General features: G+C 38.1%; 1 protein-coding gene across 1 annotated transcript in view; it reads right to left on the minus strand.

The window, feature by feature from the left end:
- SPHKAP (SPHK1 interactor, AKAP domain containing) overlaps window positions 1-20,403 on the minus strand; it is a 50,837-nt gene that overhangs the window by 29,629 nt on the left and 805 nt on the right. Inside the window, 1 exon segment of the mRNA XM_010018601.1 lies at window positions 14,596-14,706. Within this exon segment, the coding sequence (XP_010016903.1) occupies window positions 14,596-14,706 (111 nt within the window).

Below are 20,403 nucleotides of genomic sequence, written 5' to 3' on the forward strand. Positions count from 1 at the left end.
AGTTTTATAATGGATATTATTTGGTGACAGTGTTTTTAGCTCCATGCACTTTGTCACTAACAGAGCCACCCTATAGAAATCTCTAGATTATGTACAAAATAAAAAAATCCACCTACTTTGTGACTAAGCCAGTTTGTTCTTTAGAGACATAAACCGAATTCTTAAGAAACAGTTAGGGGTCTTCATCGCAATTTAGAATATAGCATACCCTGTTCTGAACACTGAGTTCACAACGCATGACATAGACTCTAAATTCAGCAACACATAGTCTCTATAAACCTTAAATCTGTTAACCTACATTAGTTCAGTTACACAAAGGCCAATGAAGACAAGAAAAAAATAATAGGAAAACAGTAACATGAAAGCAGAAAACCAGAACCATCAGTGCAAGGCTTGTCACAGTCCACAGTCAAGGATTAGCCCAGAACTGTGACACCCTCTGCTTTGTGTCTCCTCATAAAGATATGCTTCAAACAAAAGGCTAGTTGCCCAGCTTCACAGCTCAGTCTTTCACTGTGGGCTTTGTTTCTGCTGTGGCCCACCAATCTCTCTTTTCATCATTTCTGACTGAAGTTCTCTAATAAAGACAGCATATGGTTGCCAACAGCTTCAGTCATTTTAAATTAAACCTTTAGGGACTGACCTCTGTTTCTGCTGAAGGAGACTTGCACAGCATCTGTCTGCTCTCACGTGCTTTAAAAATTGCAGGGCAGCTCTGCCCCAGCTGTTAGATAGATTATAAATAGGCAAGATTACTTGAAAAATAAGAAATATCACATGGTCTTGTTCTTATGAAGTGGTCTGGAAAACAGCTGACTTTCTGATTGGCTATGTGAGTGCTGGGATTAGAAAAGCCTCCTATTAACGTTTCAAGGTTAACTTTTCAGCATCTTGAGGTGTAAGCTCTCACCGTCATTTCCACTTCAATGCAGTGTGTATGAAGGTGTAGCTTTGTCTTGTTTCTGTGTTGTATAAGCAAGGTTTGAGTTCACACTCAGCTGGTGCACTTCCAATTTCCCAGTTTCATCTCTGTTCCTGAAATCTGTGGAACATTTACCTCTGCGACCTCTGGCCTATTGTCATATTAGCTATCATCCAGCAAGTTTGTAAGTGACTACAAGTTGTCACATGGAGGCCTAGACTACTTGTAATAAGTTATGTCTTGATTGGAAAAGAAGATTTAATCTCTAGCATACAGAATGGTAGCTTTATGTGGTATACCAAGCACATCAGATACCAGATCCTGCAAACTGCAGAGGAGTCACAAGAAGAAAACTTATTGGGCAGAAGAACCAGTTCTTCCTCCTCCCACTGTCAGCACAGTCTGTCTCCTTATCAAAGCTACCCACCCTCTAGCCGCCTTTGTTCTTCTCACCTGCCTCCCACAGACCATCAGGGCTTAAAATTTGATCTGAAAAAAGCTGAAGCCAGTGCTCAGCTTCCATGGATGGAGTCTGTTGCTGTGGGAGGTTGTTTGACATGGCTTCCTCAAGACACTGGACCCCTCTGTCTTTCTATGTAAGCTTTTCAAGAGCCATAAGGGGAGGCTCTGTTGCTAAACGTGTCCCTGAAAGGAGGGGGCCTGTAGGTCCATCTGCTTTTTCATAAGTAGGGGTTTACTTTGGTGCTGCTCTCCTTTCTCTCTGTCTATATTTAGAGGACTGCTTTGTGTTAGTATCCATTAAAAAAAAGTCTTCTACGATACCACAAACTCAGCTCCCACAAATTTTTGAAAATGAAATCATGAATCACCATGCCTACCATGCCTGCAGAATGTGTTGTTCAGTTGCATTAAAAAGATTCTTCAAATGAGTTAATTTGACATCTTAAATATACGCTCTCAAAACCTTAAATGCCACTGCATAATTAGAAAGAAAGCCTTAACTGAACTTTGAAATTTCCTTTTTCCCCCCACTTCTCCTTTATTTGCTCTCTCCTCAACTTGAATTTGCTCTTTGATTGCTCTCAGTTGAGTCTAAATTTGTGTTGGTAAACAGGCAACCAGAGACCATAATTATGCTTCTTTACTGAAGCTGTAATCCTAGGTATTCTCTTGATTCTTAAAATAAATAAATAAATAGTCAAACTAATTTAAATCTGATTCAACTAGTTTGTCAAGCTATTTTTGTGCACACAGACCCACAGCTGCTTTGGGACAATGTTTTGCCTAATTGCATGCAGTTTTTGACAGATTTATGTCTTGTCCCAGTTGAAGTCTGACCTATTGATTTCCAGAATCCAATATGAAATAGTAAAGATAAATAATTTCCTCTCACAGAGTTCTTTAAGCACCTTTCAGGGTTAAAAAAAGAGAAAGGTGGGTGGGAGGGATGTATGGATCTGGAAGGCCTCGTCTTGCTCAACTACACTGTTTAAAAAGCAAGCAGGGAAATTCTTTAAACTTTGTAATACATGAAGTGATCTTAACAGGAAACCTCATTTTGGTGGGTTTGATACTGATCTTTCCCAAATGCTTAGAAAAATGACTTAGAAAAACATGGTTCTAACCACATCTGCATACCATCAGTTAAAAAGACTGCTGGAGTGTGGAGGAGGTGGTCACTGCATCAGAATTATCAAAGCAATCCCTAATCTCTGTCTGTTAGGCAGAAGAACATGTAAATCAGTTCACTTGCCCATTCTTACAAGCTCTGTATTTCCAGAGCCAGACCACACAGCTGCTGAAATCACGGATGTTCTTCTAGTATGTTAAATAGCAGCAGTCAGAAATAAATCTTTCTGTCCATGAGTGAGCTGGATTATGAGTGTCGTCATTCCCACTTTTAAGCTCTGTAGTTTAAAAAAAAAAAAAAAAGACTTCATGCCACATATTTATTTGTATATGTGGCTGGAGAGGAAACATCTTTTGATATTTTTAATAAAATATCTTTTTGATATTGAAATAACTTTATCTATTTGACTAATGCTTTTGAGGGGTTTAGGGTAAAGTAAGTATTTCCTAGTAAGTACTTACTAGTAAAGTAAGAATTTCCTAGCTTTCAATTTTTCATATCTGAAAGGAGAAAACTGGAAATTTTCTAGTCTGAACTTCCTTTTTCCCCTTAACAAGCTTCCATCAGGACAATATCTGCTTTCTTCATGGCCTTCTTAAACCTGTAGGTCCAGAGCAGTGGTGCAAATGGGACTGTAAGGCTGCCTCATAGTCCCGTTTGTGTGTGCTTTCTGTGGCATCATTCCTAAATTGGGCTCGTGTTACAGAAGGGGGTCTGGAAGCTCCTACAGTGACAATTAAAGTCAGGGCTTTTGTAGCTCCCAGTTTCTTTGCAGAATAGCAAAGGGATGAGAAATACTGGCACCCAACTGGGGATTGGATGGTATCTTTTTAGAAAAGGAGCTAGCAACCTCAGCCTAAGTGAGTTTCCTGCAATGCGATCAGGAGTAGTGTTTTAGGTAATGTCAGTAACACTGTGGTCTGGTTCCTGATTGTTCTCTAACTTATGCTGATACTCTGAGAAGGTAAATATCTCTACAAAACAGAACCCCCTATCCCTGCTTTTGCTTAACCCTGGTAACTTTTTCTTAGTGTAGCTCAGGATGTTGTATGGATAGCTGTAGTGGATCTTTCAGTTCAAAGGGCACATGAACAAACACTTTGTCTGAGCAAGGTCTTGAGTTCTAGAGAAGAAAACACCTATGGCAAAGCACTCAACTGCAATTAGGTCTTAACTTACAGTAGAAGTTAGATTTCATGCTCTGAATACTAAAAGCACAAAGCTACGCAGAAGAACTTCCAACCCTAGTATGTTTTTCAAGTTCTCACACTATCATTAGGTGTGTTTATCTGTGTAATAAACAACTGCTCATTTTGCTTGATGGAAGCTCTACTGTTGCAGCCAGCAGCAGACTGAACTGGAACAGAGGCAGTTAGACAAGCTGCCTGGGGCAGACGGTCTTTGCACTAACTCAGGCCCACTCACAAATTTCTCAGCTATTTAAAGATATAACTGTGCAGTCACACAGTCACACACCCCCTAATTAAGAGGAAATGAGGATTATCTGAAGTAGGAGTGTGCGTGTGTGGCTTTCTTGTGCATACGGTTTCAGAATGCCTAATGTGTGATTTTCATTCAGCTTCCTTCTTGTTTTATACTGTGCTGCTTCAAAATGTCTTCATTCAGAGCAGTGGGACTTGTGACAACTACATCTTAAAGCATGTAAGGGAAAAGACACTTTCCTGTGGTTTTAGGGAGAGAGAGACCCAACCTGTTCACAAACTGCTAGCTGAAATCTGGTGACTGTCAGGTAATATTCTATAGAGTGTTCTCCCACTATTTTTGGGGTTTTTTTGGTCATTACTGTTATTTAGCCTCCTATTGCTCCACCTCTGAGTAGGAGCAGGCATGATGTTTTTTCCTGCCTTGCTATTGAATTGATGTGCTGTCATGGGATGGAAGAACATAATAAGGTAATTTCCAAGTGTTTCCCTTCCCTGAGCATAGAGATAAATGCCTATTGAGGGAGTATGTGTTATTAGGATTGACATCTCCTTTTTGTGGAGATCTGAGATATTTCAAAAGAAATAAGGAAACTGAAAATTACCAGTTGTTGTTTTTATGTTGCAGTTATTTGCTTTTGGATTACAAATTCCTTTCCCCCACTGCCTGAATTTTGGTGACTTATTTTCCCTGACGTTGGCTCTCATCACTTCTTTTTGGAGTTCTTAACAGTTATAACCAATATGCATAGCTTAACTTTGTGGAAGATTGGAGAGTGGAAATGGTATAAAAGATGTAGCTCCTCCTCTACACAGTAGAATTTGATCTTTTACATGTAAATGGTTAAAGAAGATCTTGAATTAGAATATGTCTTTTATCAGGTGTTTGGAATATCCTGATAGTGACTCAGAATAAAAAAGCGTCTTCTGGAAAACAGAGCTAATTATCCATTAACATTTGGATGCAATGCTTGTCTTGCATTAATTTCCATGCTTGCCAAAATGATTCTGGCAGAGGAACCAGCTGAGAAATGCAGAAATAAAAACATGACTTTAGAAGTACTAGATATACCGTGTAGCTGCTTCCAAAAGAATGTACGTGAATGGAAGTAGGAGGCAGTAGTATTACACAGGTAGGAGAATTTGCAAGTGTAAAATTATAAATTACCCCAGAGTATGAAGCAGCTCAGGCACACGTTCTGCACCATAATCTAATTTGAAAGTCTTTATGACAGGTATCCCTCAGCTATACAGTGGTACCTTTCTCATCTCTTTAAGTGAGATCAGGCTACTGCAAACCATCAAAAATATCCTTCCTTGTCAAAGTAGGATCAAGGCATGCTACTGAGAGTTTCTCTGCCCAGAACTTCAGCAGAATGCAGAGCAGGATAGGTAAACATTAACCTGAAGGCAAGTCTGGGCCTTCCTTTTGTTGTACAGTCCTTTGCATGATTATTGATTGACAATTTCCCTCTAGCTGTGGGTAGAGAAAGTATTTTCCCCCTCCTTGCCCTGTATCTTTATTAGGATGGCCACAAAAATCAAATTGCTCCTTTCAGATTTTATGTAAAAATATCTCCCATGAGCTGCACAACCGCTAACATGCAGATGAAGTTTTCAACTGCTCTCCTTGCAATTCCTAAGGCAGTGTTTCCAAAAGCAGACAACCTGCTATATACTATCTTCTGTGAGTCACTCAAGTTCACCTAAATAAGGTCCTAAAGTCACTTTCCTGTGTCTCCCCAATTCTTTTTTTAGGTACACAGTGTATGTTGTCAGAAGGATGTGTTATACTGCTCTCCCTCCAGCATTTTTAGCAGTAAGGTACCTGAAATTTAGCCAAATTACTCTTCAGAAGATGCATATCTCAAATAGCTTGGTGGATTGCTCTTGATATTTTAATGACTATGCCTATTTCAATAGCTGGACTGCATTAATGTATCATCCCATCTTTTCGTAATTGGTTGCTTCAAAATCAGCTGTGAATATTTTCTTCCCATTAAGGCTTATTCCTTTGGGTTTGATGTAATTAATTGTCAGTTATTACTTAAAGAAAATATGCCAATAAATATTTATGCCACATGTACCATCTGCTTTCTCTGGTGGCCTGTATACTTAATGTTTAACAAATTTCTATAAGCCTCACATTGCAATTCATGTTAGAGGAAGTCTGTGGTTGTAACAGCAGTAAGCATTTATAGATGTCCACTCCAGAGGTACCAAAGGAACCCAATTTCTTGATAAAGCAGACCAAGGAGGCACTGAGAATATGCTAGTGTGAAATGCTTAGGAGGATTCAGCTGCAATACACACTTGGTCCTCCTAGTGTTTATTTATAGCTTAGTTAGAGTGAGGCTAATCATCCGGTTCTCTTAAATACACGTAGGAAAACTCTGCTGTATGAGTATCACAGAGGGACATGAGAGGAGGTGGCAGACCTAGACAGAAGAGTAAAGAGTGTCCAAGTCTGGAGCTACAATGAAAGGGAAGAAAATCTATTACTAGTCTTCCCTGCCAGAAAATTCATGAGTCAGCTTTCAGCAGTTGTATAAAAATGCATGTGTGGTACTGAAAATGTGGAAATACAACCCTTTAAGGGTATATTTAATTTCTGCTTTAATATTAGCTCATTTAATATAGTATGAGCTATTATTAGCTCATAAAAAAATAACTTTTGTATAGGTATAAAGGAAGATATATTCTTCCTTTATACCTATATAAGAAGGTATATGAAGATATATTTTTCAGAGCCAAGTACCTACAAGAGCAAAAAGAGAAACACATTTTGCAGATTATACAAGTAATCCTTTCAGTGGTCTTTTAGGGTAGTTCTCAGTCTGCCAGAGCTGGGCTCCATAAGGTAGGGAGTAATTGGTGAAGAGGAGGGTTATTTCTCTGTGCGAGCAAGAGAGGGGCTCTCAGGAAGGTACAATTCTTTATCCCAGTAGCATGAACACCCACTCATGCCTGAGAAAGGACTAAGACTCAATGCCACAATTTAGCCTGCAACTGCTGATTCCTGCTCCTTGTCAGGATATAATTAAGGTATTGTCAGGCTGAATAGGAAGATGGGACTTAAAACTAAAAATACCTCTAGTAATTATGGCTTAGATCTGGAAATAAATGGACGGATTTTGATTTCTGAAAGAGACAATGCTGTTCTTGAAGATGGTTGAGTAATTACTGAGCGAAAGGTAAAATAAATACTCTTGTAATCCCCTGTCTATATGACATACTGCTGAGGGCATGCATGCAAACTCGTGAGGGAGAGCAAACATCTTAGTATGTAGGTCTGTTTATTTTATGCAGACAAATAGGACTTTGACATGTTTACTAGGAAATGTAAAGCTTCATTGAAACACAATAAAACAAAACAGTTTCAGGTCACTATTCAAGAACATGCATATGGTTTTGATTTTAAGAAAACAACCACCCCCCCAAAAACCCCTCTTTTGAGGTTCAAGATTGCACTTCTATACTTGGCTGTATAAGGAGCCTTGTTGACTTCTGCCAATCCTGTGAAGACATATTCTCCTTTGTGGCCTCCTGTAAGACTTGCTCTCCACCCTTCAATAAGGGTATGCTTTCATTCTTTGGAGACTCTGGAGAACACACTGGAGGTAGGGGCCCTGACTAAGAGATACACAATGTCACGGTGCTTAGATTTCAACACCCTGACCCAGTGTCTCTGCTATTGTTAGAAAATTATCTGGAAGTAATTGTGGTATCACAGACTGATGTAAAATTTAAATTTGTATATTTGTACCTGAACATCTAAAGATATATATATAGTGTCAAATTTTAAAAAATACTTAGGTGAAGAAGTGAATGCAAAGTACTCATAATCCATCGCAATTCAACTGAAAACTGCTCTCTCTTTTTTTTCCCCTTAAAATATACCTTGCCAAGGATTTTCCCTTTCTGCATATGTTATCATTCAGTTTGAATTAATTTGTGAGAGCTGTTTCCTGGATGTTTTTGTTCCATCACTTGAGTGAGCACTGGCATTCGGCTGTGACAATACGGTGACATGATTCAAGAAAGAATTGGCCAGAAAAACGAATTTCTTAATTTCATAGTTAGTTTTCTCTCTGAACTGACTTACTGCATCTCTGTACAAATATCAGGGCAGTGAAAAAGATGAAGTGGGGGCTAGAGGCGGAGGTAAGACCACAGAAGCCCTGATTTGGACAAGGTTAAATTAGTAGTAATGGTATCCTTAACCTCTTCCTGAACCTGTTAAAAGCTTAATGGCTAAACTGCGATGAAATTGGCAATGCTTAGGACTGCAAAGGACTTTAGGACTGCTTAGGACAGCAAAGCTATGCACTAGCAGGGTAACCAGCCAGTTCTAAAAATCCAGCTGCTATGATGGCAAAATGACATTTTTCTTTGTTCCAGTAAACAGACCACAGAATATGTGATCCCTAATTACATCACCTGTTTGTTTTCTTAACAATCTATTTTGTTTCTCACCAAGAAAACAGACTTGTCACTCTTTACTAATAGAAGCATTGCTTCCTTTCCTTGAGAAGCCAATTTCTGTCTCCTAGACTGGGTATGTTCTGTATGCAACTAACTAGCTAACAACTCTAAGATACAATTCTCCCTCTTCCTTCCTCCCATGCTGTGGATGGATTAGGGTTCTTCCATGTGGCCTAAGCCCACCCAGTGGCTGGTTACTGTCTGCACCATCTCCACTTACCTAGTCACTTTGTCTTTTACTTTTTGCTTTATGCTACCATCAGCACTCATCAGACCACTTGGAGAAAACGTGCAAATAGCATGGAGTCAGGCAAATACCACCAACAATTAAACAAGAAGGTACTTTAACTAGACTGAATTTTATCAAAGTTTGGGCTGCTGTCCTTTCCCTTTCCCTCTGCTCTGGCCATGTGTTCTTGCTGCTCCCTTGGGCTGGATCTAACCAATATACAACTGTGTATGTCTATGCGTATAGCCTACATTATACACATAATTGTGTGGAATATTCTGGTGTAAGCATTTATGTTGTTACAGAGTAGGAGTACTTGCAAGCAGAAAACTTGCTGGACTATTTCAAGAATGATTCAAATCTTTAAACTCTGTTGAAACTGTTCTCTCACCCATCTGCCTGCAAAGCCTTTTTTTTTTTTTTTTTTTCCCCAGCTCTAAGGAGACATAAAATTATTTTAAAATGAGCTTTGGAGTTCTTGACACATCCTGATTCTTTGAAAATCGGTATCTTGCTGCTAAAGTAAGAAATGACCACTGTTTTTACTGCTTTGTTTTAATTTAAAAGTAGAGATTTTCCACCTTCCCTATCTATCACTGCCATTTAATAGTGTTAAGTTTGTGTCTCTGCTTCTCCAGGATGCTTGACAAAAAGTTTTCAGCATTTCTGCCAGTCTGGAAAAGCCATTAACCCTCACAAGGAGGCACACTGCCTGGGAAGAGAAGGGTGTATTTTCCTAGATCTGTGGCTCTCAAGTGCAATTCCTTGTAAGGCTGCGTACAGAAGAAAGGCCTGCTTCCCAGCCTCTGTGCTGGGACAAGATGTTTGTGTGAAGAGGAAGAGAGCATGAGGTCATATTTTGTGGGGAGATTGTTGGAATCTCAGTCCGTTTTGAAAGAAGATATTTGTTCAGTGCAAATATAATTTCTAACAACTTTTCTATCTGTTGCTGGTCCAGAGTGTGAAAATCCAGAGAATTTCTGGAAAATTTACTGCTGCGACTTATGTATCTTGAGGTAAATAAATGCTAAATGTCTTGCAGGACTAATGTGATCTTTGTTTTTTTTGTTTTGTTTTGGTTTTTACCCTACTTTTTTCTAAATAACTCTTTTCATTAAGAATTCTTAAAGGTGATTAAGATACATCTCTAGCAGTGTGGCAATACCACCTTAATCATGTTTACTGCACAGGTATCAAAAAGAAAAAAGTCAAATCCTAGAAAGTTCTAAGAAGAATCATAAATTACTTCTCTCTGTGCAAGATTAAAACTTTGCGCTTTAGGTGAGTCCAATGCTAGATTAAACTATAAATCATCTCATTAAGGAAGAATTTAAATTTCCTAACTTGTACTAACATAAGCCAACTACATGTGTTCAGAACTGGTAATTAAATAATCATATCTAGGAAGTAAGGACAAAGTATCCATAGGCTTTTTATTTTCAAATCAGGTTTGCTTAAAAACATGGTCAAAGCAGGGAACATTTGATGAATGTCCAGAGAATGATATTTAGCAATAATGGAGTGGACAAAGGTAAATATATTTATGTGAAATGACATTTATAAGGTCTCTCCATGGGGTAATAATAATGTCACATTACAGATATTTTAATTATATTTATAAGTCACTATGTGCAGCTTATGAATGATTATGTCTCCTGAATCCATGTATTAGGTGGATTTTGATTAAGTTCTCATTCAGTGGAAACAAATAAAACAAAACTTCCATAATTAAACTGCTTTTAAAAATTATATCTAATTATGGTATTAGCATCAAATTATATATTCTCATGTACAGCAGTAAACTGCTGCTAAACTATCATTGTTGATTGAACTAAGCTAAACAATTAGCAATTACTCAATCTCTGAGGAGGAAAAAACCACATCAGTGTAGAAGTTCTTTGAGGGCGTTTAAACTTTTTAAGCCTAGAGCATGACAAAATCAGATAGGGTCATCTGAAAAAAGGAGGGTAACACACTTCAACCTGGGGACATTTTAAAGAAAGCTGGTAGGATGTTTTATTCTGATACAGAAATGAAGAGAAACAGCACTACTACCTGGGATTTACCTTCATTCTCTCACACTGAGCCTTCACTTCAAGAACACAGAAATCTCTTTCAAATGCCCTTTCCTGACTAGTCTCTGTGGGAAGTCTCTGTAGAAAGCCTTAATAACCTAAGACAGTTGACCCTGTCCTCCTGGACTCAACCCCAGCGTATCTAATCTGATTTCCTAAATATAAACACAGAATAGGACAAAAATAGTATGTATAGAATGTAGAAAAAGAAAGTCAGGAGAAGACAATCTTTCAAACTGTGTTCACATCAAACTCATCATACATATAACACTTCTTTTCATAGACAACTCACCAACATACTGCTAAATTGGCATAGAAATGGAGAACAGGTACTACATCTCACTATTATTGCTCCATATGGTTTCTATTGTTCATCCTTGCAGATAAGCAGAAACATTGGGTTAAATATGGACACACTAGCATTTCTTCTATTACGGTGGGGTAATTTTCAAACCAGAATTTGAAATAACAATTTTCAGAGCTCAGGAGCTTTCCAACTTAAGCAAATATTAAATACTGTTCATTCCTCTAATACAATCTATTATTTTCATATAATAATGGCTAAATTTTCATCAATTGGTTTGGAAATTAATGGACTATTACACATACCAAAATGCCCATTCTGCTTAAAAAAATAAAGTTTCTTTGAAAAGTAGTGTGCTATAACTGAGTTAAATGCTTAGTGTTTTAATAAATCAATGTTGGTATATTTGGTGAGCATATGTAGGACAGCCGTGAGTCTATTTTTACTTGTACGAACTGTACATGGGAATATGTAAAGGGACATAATGAGTATAACATTTATGAAAGCTATGTTCATATGGTCTGTATTTATAGTTACAGTAAGATTAGACCCCTTACAACTAAACATGAACTCTTCCAAATGAAAACTGAACACTGTAGCTAAATGTATTACCAACTATCTCTGGGAAGAGCAACCATTAATGATATAGTACATCTGAGTCTTCTCTTTTCCTTCTGCAAACCTAATGACAACTTTCAGAGGCAGTTTTATTAAAACATCCCTGGCACCATTAGCAACAGCAATTTATAAAATCTTCCACATGAAAGAGAAGATAGAAGATATTCTCTGCTAAGGGAAGTCTGGTTTGCTTGCTAATTGAGAAGCTGGTGAAATTATTCTGTGTTCATATCCTTCTTACTCCCTCATTCCTGCAGCTTCTGCTTGTTTAGTCTCAGTCATTGGAAAGGAGTCAGAATGAAATGCTTTGGAGATTCTGAGTATGGTACTGAACTAATGCCTAATCCTTGTGCGCTTAATTATTTCATGTTCCTGGTTTGCTCATGTACTGTGCATAGCCAAATGAACCACCCATGTGTTTAAGGTGGGGTGAGCAATTTGGGGTGGGTTGGGGAGTGAGTTGGAAGTGCTTACACTCTGATCCACATATCAAGTTTGATGACCAATTTCAAAGTTTTCTAGTCTACTGCTTGCGTTTACGTTAGTTGTGCAACTTTCTAGGCAGCAAAATTAAAATTCTGTACTGTGCTACCGCCCAGAATAAATTAACCAGGAATATGAACATAACTTCAGTTATGCTTATAACAGTTTACGAGTAACTATTTAACAGTAATTCAGAAGCATAACTTCCATGAACAGATCAAGAACGGAACTTCCAGGCCACCAAATACCTTTTCTCTTGATCTGAACAACAATGTTCCAAAATAATATTTCAGTTCTTTGCTTCGAAATTAATGCTTTATTGTACATTCCACTTCAATGTCATTAATACAAAATTCTTTCAGTATAATCTCTTCTGTAGTGGTAACTGTAAATTGCAGAATCAACTGGGTACTAAAATTTTGCTTTGAAGATTGCAAAACTTTTTGTGCATGTAGAGTTGACACTGTGTTCAGAAAGCTATACAGGGAAAGCTGCCTGTCCTATATACACACTACGCAAGGAGCAGGCAACGGGAGAAGGATGACTTGGCAGACCTTGCTTCAAAGCATATCCTAACATTTTGCCAGTGTAAGAAAGCAGTCAGTCATGGCCTTGTAGATTAGAATGGCATTAGGAACTGCGGGGGAATTGAAAGCTGCACGGAGTACCTTTACCCATAGGAAAGAGCTTTGTTGTCTTTGTCTTTTCTTCAACAAAGAGGGGATTAAAAGAAAATTATCACTTTGCATGACTTTGCCAGGGAAAATTGTAGGTATTCAACACATACGGGATTTGGGTCTGTTACTTGCTGAAACCTCTCTTCTCAGAATCTCCTTTTGGGATTGTAATGAAAAGTAATTTCTGTACTTCTACCTCTTTCACATCTGCAGAATGGTAAGAGTAATGCTTATTTTCCCTGAAAGGGCACTGACCAGGGCTAGATAAAACCTGATCTGTGCTTTCATGACAAAAAGTGTGCATCAAGCAGCTAGCTAAACAGTAAAACCAAGTGACTGTGGTCAGTGTTTTTTGCATTAAAAGTAATCCTTATAGCAAACAATGATACTGGTGACCCCATTCTGGTTAAGAATTTATTCAGGATATTGTCAAAGTGACAGCATTTCAGCTGCAATTGAACACTTTTTCTGTTTCTAATATCATGACTCTTTTGAGAATATATACAGAATGGTCAAAGAACAGAAAACTTCTGTCTAGGTTTGGGAGTTTAGGAAATTAGTAGCACTAAACATTACTCCTTAATATCCCCTTCCTTGTTTAACCCAGTATCATCCAAAATAGATGCAGGTGTCTGTTTAGTTTCTCATCTTATACCTTGTATAGTTGCTTACTAGCACACTCTGATTAGATTCTGCATTATGCTCACTTTGTCTTGTGGAAACTGATAGTCAAGTGAACAGTGTGACAGTGCACTGAGCACTATAACCTTTGGCCATTCCTAACTTTTAACTGAAGCAGTTAGACTGTTGTATCACTCCTGCTGTTCTCAAGCTTGCTGCATCACCCCCAGGCAAGACACACAGATTCCAGTCATCGCCACCACGGGATGGAGATTCAGTTTCTTGACAGCAGGTGTCTGGGTTCATCAGCTAGAGCTGAAATGTTCATGTCCTTGAGGAAATCCCAGCAGACTCCATGAGAACCCTCAGTTAGTCTGTAGATTGTATGCAGCACAAGCAGTGCTGGAAACCTTTTGCCTGAGATACAACTGCTCTCTTCTGAAGCACTTGTTGGCTCAACTGGGGCCAGGGAGTAGCAATCAAATGAGTTTCTGAGTAAGGATCTGCTCTCCCGAGTCCTTCATCAAATAAATACCTATTCCATCCAGTTTCATGTAGACTGTGTAAAGCAAAATAACTCCTATTTCTTCATGTATGCTCTTAACCAAAAGTTGTTCTTAATTGCATTATAACCCACAACAGTGAGATTAAAATTTTATTTCAGATGTAAAATAATTCTGTTTGAGTTCTTTAGCTGCTTCTCCTTATCTAATATGGAAAGAGTTTTCTCTTTAATTGTATCTCTCTGCCTTCAAGAATGCTGAGCAGCCTTTTAAACATGTGCTTTTTCCAACTTGCCACTTAACAAGTTATGGTTTGGAATAGTTTTCTCTTTGGCTGATTTTTCTCCCTTGTCAGTTGCACATTATGAACATAAAAAAGTAAGGAGGACCACAAAGGCTGAGGCCAAATGTGGGGAAACCAATGATCTTTATTAATGTGTTCTGTATAGAAATCTGTATGTATTTTTGCTTCGTAGGTTTGCTTTTAACAGAAAGCTAGAAATTACAGAAACTAGAGATAGCTTGCTATAATTTCACTGTCAGTTGGTCACTGACTTTTTAAAGTTAATATGTACTGTGATCAGCCCCACGCCATACCCAAATAACTCTCAATAGACTTTTCCCCAGAGGAGATTGAGTACTTACTGAGGCACAGTTGCTTTCTGACTTGTCTTCCAGAAAGCCAATTTGGCATGGTGTCCTCTGATTCTGCAGCCAGTAGTCTGTTGATTCTAGCAGACTGTTACTGCAGAGAATCTGTTAAAATAGTTAAAAATAGTTAAAATAATTAAAAAAAAATATTCAGTCCTACTTTGTTGTGGGGGCTTAAACTCTATTGTTGTAACTCACAGGAAATCTTGTCTGCAGAATTTGGGGGGGGGGGTGGGGACTGGGACTCCTGTTCCTTTTGGTCATGTTCAGTTAATGTGCCTTAAATCAGGTGATTTATATATCCCCTAAAGTACCAGCCTATTTTCTTTCAAAACTGAAAGTCCTTGGAGATACTCAAAGGAGATGCCTAACCCAAATATTTTAATTGGAAAATATTGCTAGAAGTATTGTTCTGTGTTAAAGTGATAAACACAGATGCTGGGACTCCTGTTCCTTTTGGTCATGTTCAGTTAATGTGCCTTAAATCAGGTGATTTATATATCCCCTAAAGTACCAGCCTATTTTCTTTCAAAACTGAAAGTCCTTGGAGATACTCAAAGGAGATGCCTAACCCAAATATTTTAATTGGAAAATATTGCTAGAAGTATTGTTCTGTGTTAAAGTGATAAACACAGATGCTGGGAAAACAAATTATTTAACTATACCAGAGCATGCGAACTTGCACCTTTGTGATTTACTATATCTCTCTCCACAATAGTTCAGTAGTGTCCATTCTACCAGCAGCCTCCTTTCTGGGACTGCCTATGCTACAAACTTTTCATTTTTCTGCTTTGTGAGAAGCTAAAGTACTTAAAACCTTCTGTAATGAGTACTTAGCAAGTCAGCTTGCATTTAATCTCTCTGTATTGCCTCAATCCTATGGTTTATGCCACAAGCTTTGCTCGAACAAAACCAAAATGGGCTTACAGATATCTGTAGACTCAAAAAGGGAAAGCCAGTTTTGCAAGCCTGATGTTTAGATTGAACTGAATTCCTTACTTGCTGGCTCTGTACTAATAGTCTTTCATGAAAAAGAGTGACTCTCAGTATTTTTAAAACAACTAGGTAACAGGGTAAACAATAGCTGCAACAATGATACTACTTATAGAACATTTCATATGGCTTATTGTTGTCTTCAGGCAGCAAAGTTAAGAATTAGGTTTGTGAAATGTGTGGATGTACACTTTATTTGTGCTTCTTACTATTCTTGCATTGCATGGGAATAGGCTGTGCTCTAGCCCTTTAGCCTTTAATTTTAATAATGTTGTTTTAAAATATAAATCTGTTGCTCTACCTGGAAAAAAATATCTATGGACAGTACTTTCCTTTACATTGCTGCATGTTTTGCTTTGACATGACTTTATCCTACTTCAGAACACTGAACCCATAAGCCTAGATCCCTTCCTTAGGAAGAGAAGTGAGAAGAACTTGTGAGGCCTCTTCATTTCTCAGTGAAGATAACTGTGGAAAGATGATCTGGCCAGTTGACACAATTTTCTAATACTCAGGGGCAATACAGAAGTAAGCTTATTGCCACCCTCAGTCTAACACCCACTACAATTTTTATCTTTCTGGCAGCAAGCCAGTTAGATAATTAATACTGCACTCTCTGTGTTATTCTATATTGATTTCTTCGTAAAGTCAGCAGAGGATGGATGAGGAGGTAATGGGGAACACCACAGTCTGTAAAGCTGTAAAGTTTGGCCTGCTTCAGTGCCCTCTGCCATGTTTCTTGGTACTCCAGGATTGCTATGGGAGTTCTTCTAAAGGACCTCTGAAGACAAATTTAGGGTTCATAAAGTACTCAGAAAAAGCACTGTGCTTTGTTCTGAGAATGACAAAGGCTCATGAATGTTTCACATCAACACCAGTCTCTTCTGAGAGACGACTAGCTAATCTTTTTTACCAGTTAAATGGCTCTGCACTCAATAAATTTTATAACCTCCTATCTTAGTGCAAAAAGATTCCTGCCACCATAATTAATGCTGAGACTAGATGTGGAAAATAATATATTTCATATTGCAAAGAAACAATTTTCTGTTAGTGTTATAAACGATATTTTTTTTTTAAGAAATGTTTCTGGATGTGGAAACCCTGAGCATTTGTAAACTGGTTTGTAACAGCTAGAATCAAGCTTTTTTTTTTTTTTTTTCAAGAATTACCATCCAAAAATTACCATCCTCTGGGTTTTTTTATGAAGACATGCTCTGGGGAGGCTTCAGATCAGTCTTCCAGTACCTAAAGGGAGCCTACAGGAAATCTGGAGAGGGACTTTTTACAAGGGTGTGTAGTGACAGGACAAGGGGAATCGCTTTACACTGAAGGAGGGTAGATTTATATTAGACACTAGGAAGAAATTCTTTATTGTGTTGCTGCCCCATCCTTAGAAATGTTCAAGGCCGGGTTGGATGGGGCTTTGAGCAACTTAGTCTAGTGAAGGGGTGTTGGAGCTAGATGACCTTTAAGGTCCCTTCCAGCCCAAACCATTCTATGATATATTCACATATCTGATTTCAGATTTAATCTGATTCTAGATCTTCTCATCCTCAAGGGCTGAAGTTCTTATTACCTGTTAAAACATAATTTTGCATACATAAGAAACAGTTCTCTTTAGCTCAAATAGCTTTTGCTGTTACAAGCAGTCTTGTTTCATTTCCTTAAAAATCAGAGTGCATTTGTCTTCAGCCTTAATCACTTCAGATCTTTCTTTCCCAAATCTCAGTCAGTTTCTGAGAAACCAGAAATTATCATTTAGAAACAAACTTCCTCTCTCATAAGGACTTGGTGTGCACACCCAACGTTTCAGAATAGCTAGATCATAGCATATGTATATTGTAGATGATAAACCCACAAAATGAGCTGGGCAGTCCAAACTTCGCCTAGTTTTCTACCTGTGGGATGTTAAATGACCCTTGGTATCTCTAGCTAAGTAACACAGGTTGGCTGAAAGTCATCTAGAAAGCCTCCAGAAATTAGAAAAGACAGCAGTGTGGGTAAGGGAAGCATTCAAGAACATGTGGGAGAGACCTCCTTGCATATGGTCTAGTTTTACATATATCAAATGGTGTTCAGGAGACAGAAAGTGACATTTGAGTAAGCAGTGGCAGGAATCCATCCCTGGCACTGTTCAAGGCCAGGTTGGACAGGCTTTGGGCGACATGGTCAAGTGTGAGGCATCCCTGCCCTTGGCAGGGGAGGTGGAACTAGATAATCTTGAAGTCCTTTCCAACCCAAACCATTCTGTGATTCTATGTGATTATATGTATTAGAGGGATTATATGAATTAGAGGTGTAAACTTTGGATTAGATTAAGTTTCTGCATTATGACCATTTCAGACCAATTATTGCTCAGAACCTTTCCATTAGTACTTCTTTGGAGGAAGGATAATTTGGGCCACCCCACAATGCTGATCATATCCCTGCTATGTAAAAATGCACATATAGAAGCTATGTGAACTTTGTGGCATATTTCTTTGGTAAGACAACAATGTTATCACAGTCAAAGACAGACATACAGTAAGAATGAATGTAATACTTGCATCTTGCTATCAGGAGGCAATTCTCCCTGTTGACTAGGTGCATGTGTTTATATAAAATGGGAGTTTGCATATGTATTAAATCTTTGTGGGATATTCATGCTTTTAAAGTCCTTATAGTAAAATAATGTATGACTGTAATGACTGAAAGTTGAAGAAGCTGGTCTAAATTAACAGGGCTAATTAATTAATCAAGTGCAATGTGAGAACAGGTATTCCTTGGAGATGTAACTTTATCGGTACATTCAGATTGTCATTTTTGCATATAAGCGTATTTTTAAAATATACTGAGCTAGTCTGTACCAAAGGATAAGAAACCTAAACCTGTACTACTTCAGCTGTCAGTCAGCATCCCTCTTTATGTATCCTGCACGTTTAAGGCAAATGTATCACTGGACAAAATTTTCCCCTCCTATCTTATACTTCTCTTCATTCTTTCTAATTGAGACAAGTTCTGGGCCAATCTCACTGACATACATTTTAGCAATTTTGCTGAATTCAGTGAGGTTGCTTCAGATTTGCAAGAGTACAATTGAAAGCAGAACTGGATTCATTGACCATACTTATGTCTAACAGCTGCACACACTATACTGCTGTATATCTGGTTCAGAGCAGGATCATCACACTTGGAAAATAATTCAGAATGAATTTGCATCATGCACTAAATGTGAAATCAGCAGTAATTCATGGTTCTAAAAAAAAAGTTTTCCATTCTTATCTAGAGACTCAGCCGTCAGCATTACTCAGTGTGTTGTGAATCAATGAACTAAATCAGCCTCTAGCAGAGTGTGGATTAGAAAAGTCACTCTTTCATGCATATGAGTTCAGTGTAACAGCTTCCTGCTCCCTGATTTAGATCGTAAGACATCAAAATACAGTAAATATCTATAACCGAGACAACATTAAAAAGTCTCTGCTCCACAAATGAAACATCTGCGCCTTCATGGCTGATCATCTTAATTGCTTTGGTTAATTACTACTCATCAGAAAAAGATATAAAAGTGGGACATACAGAATAAGATGAGATATCAAGGGGCACATCTGCATTTTTCAGATTGGTCTGTGTTCTAGCAGGCCACATATCATATGGTTTCTGACAAGAGCCATTCATGTCACATACAATTACTCAAACCTGCAAGTCAACTGTGTAAACTGTTGCCTTGCAGCGGGAACCCATAGCGTTCCTCCACCACCAATTTCACATCTAACTTAAAAAACCACTGTAACTAACAGAGGCTAAAAGAGAGAGCAATGGGGCTATTTTTGGTAATTTTTTATCCTTTTCCACAGACACACAAAAAAAAGAATGGTAATGCATGCTGTGACGATGCTGTAAAGAAGCCCAAAACCGCCTGCTGTTTGTCAGAAGAATTGGTAGAAGCAAATCATTTCTTTTACAGTGCCAACAGTCATAAAATTTACTTGTATTACAATGAAAAGTTCAAATGATCAGACACATGAAGCAGCTCAAAATCTTGTGGTAAAGGTAGCCTTTAAAAGAGAGGTGCTTCTGAAGGTCACCAAGCTGGAAGCATTTGTAAACACAGTGGTGGCACTTCAGTGCTGTGCTGCTGTCCTTCGGTCTTACATAGAATAGACAACTCTGAAATTAAATGAAAATCTAAGATCTTCCACACCATGCATTTTCTGCCTTTTTATGCCTGTATGAAGATTCCAGTTAGAGTCAGCAGTATTTTTTTAAAAATCAGGTACTTTTTTGCAAATAAACAAACCCTTTGATGAAAAGAAATATTGGCACTTTGTCTTTTTGCCATGCTGGGGGGACTCAGGGAAGCTCAGACCCATCATACACATCACTCTATTGAGTTCATGATTTTACTTTTAACGAAATATCTGTAGACAGACAATAGTCACACTCCACACCCACAGTGTGGTTTTTCAGGATGCTGAAGAAAAATCTTTACCTTCTACATGTTTCATCTTTCTCTCTCTCTCTGCATACATATATAAATATATTTATTTGTTCTTTAAACAAACAAACAAACAAACAGACAAAACCACCAAATGAACCACAGATGTAAAACATTATTATTACTAGTGGAAGGAAAAGAAAAAGAAAGAAAGAATTATGGGAAAACTGAATGAAATATGATGTTTTATAACATTTGTGTGTTAAAACAAATGCTCTCTTATCAGCTCTAGAATTATGCCTGTGGGAGACAATAGATCTCTGAGGGTTATTGCAAAGTGAGAGATGAAAGATGGCCTGCCCTCCTCGATAGGTCTTTGGTAGTGCCTCTTTCCC

The sequence above is a fragment of the Nestor notabilis genome, unplaced genomic scaffold (assembly GCF_000696875.1).
Source record: "Nestor notabilis isolate BGI_N333 unplaced genomic scaffold, ASM69687v1 scaffold11317, whole genome shotgun sequence".
In the NCBI taxonomy this organism is placed as follows: domain Eukaryota; kingdom Metazoa; phylum Chordata; class Aves; order Psittaciformes; family Psittacidae; genus Nestor; species Nestor notabilis.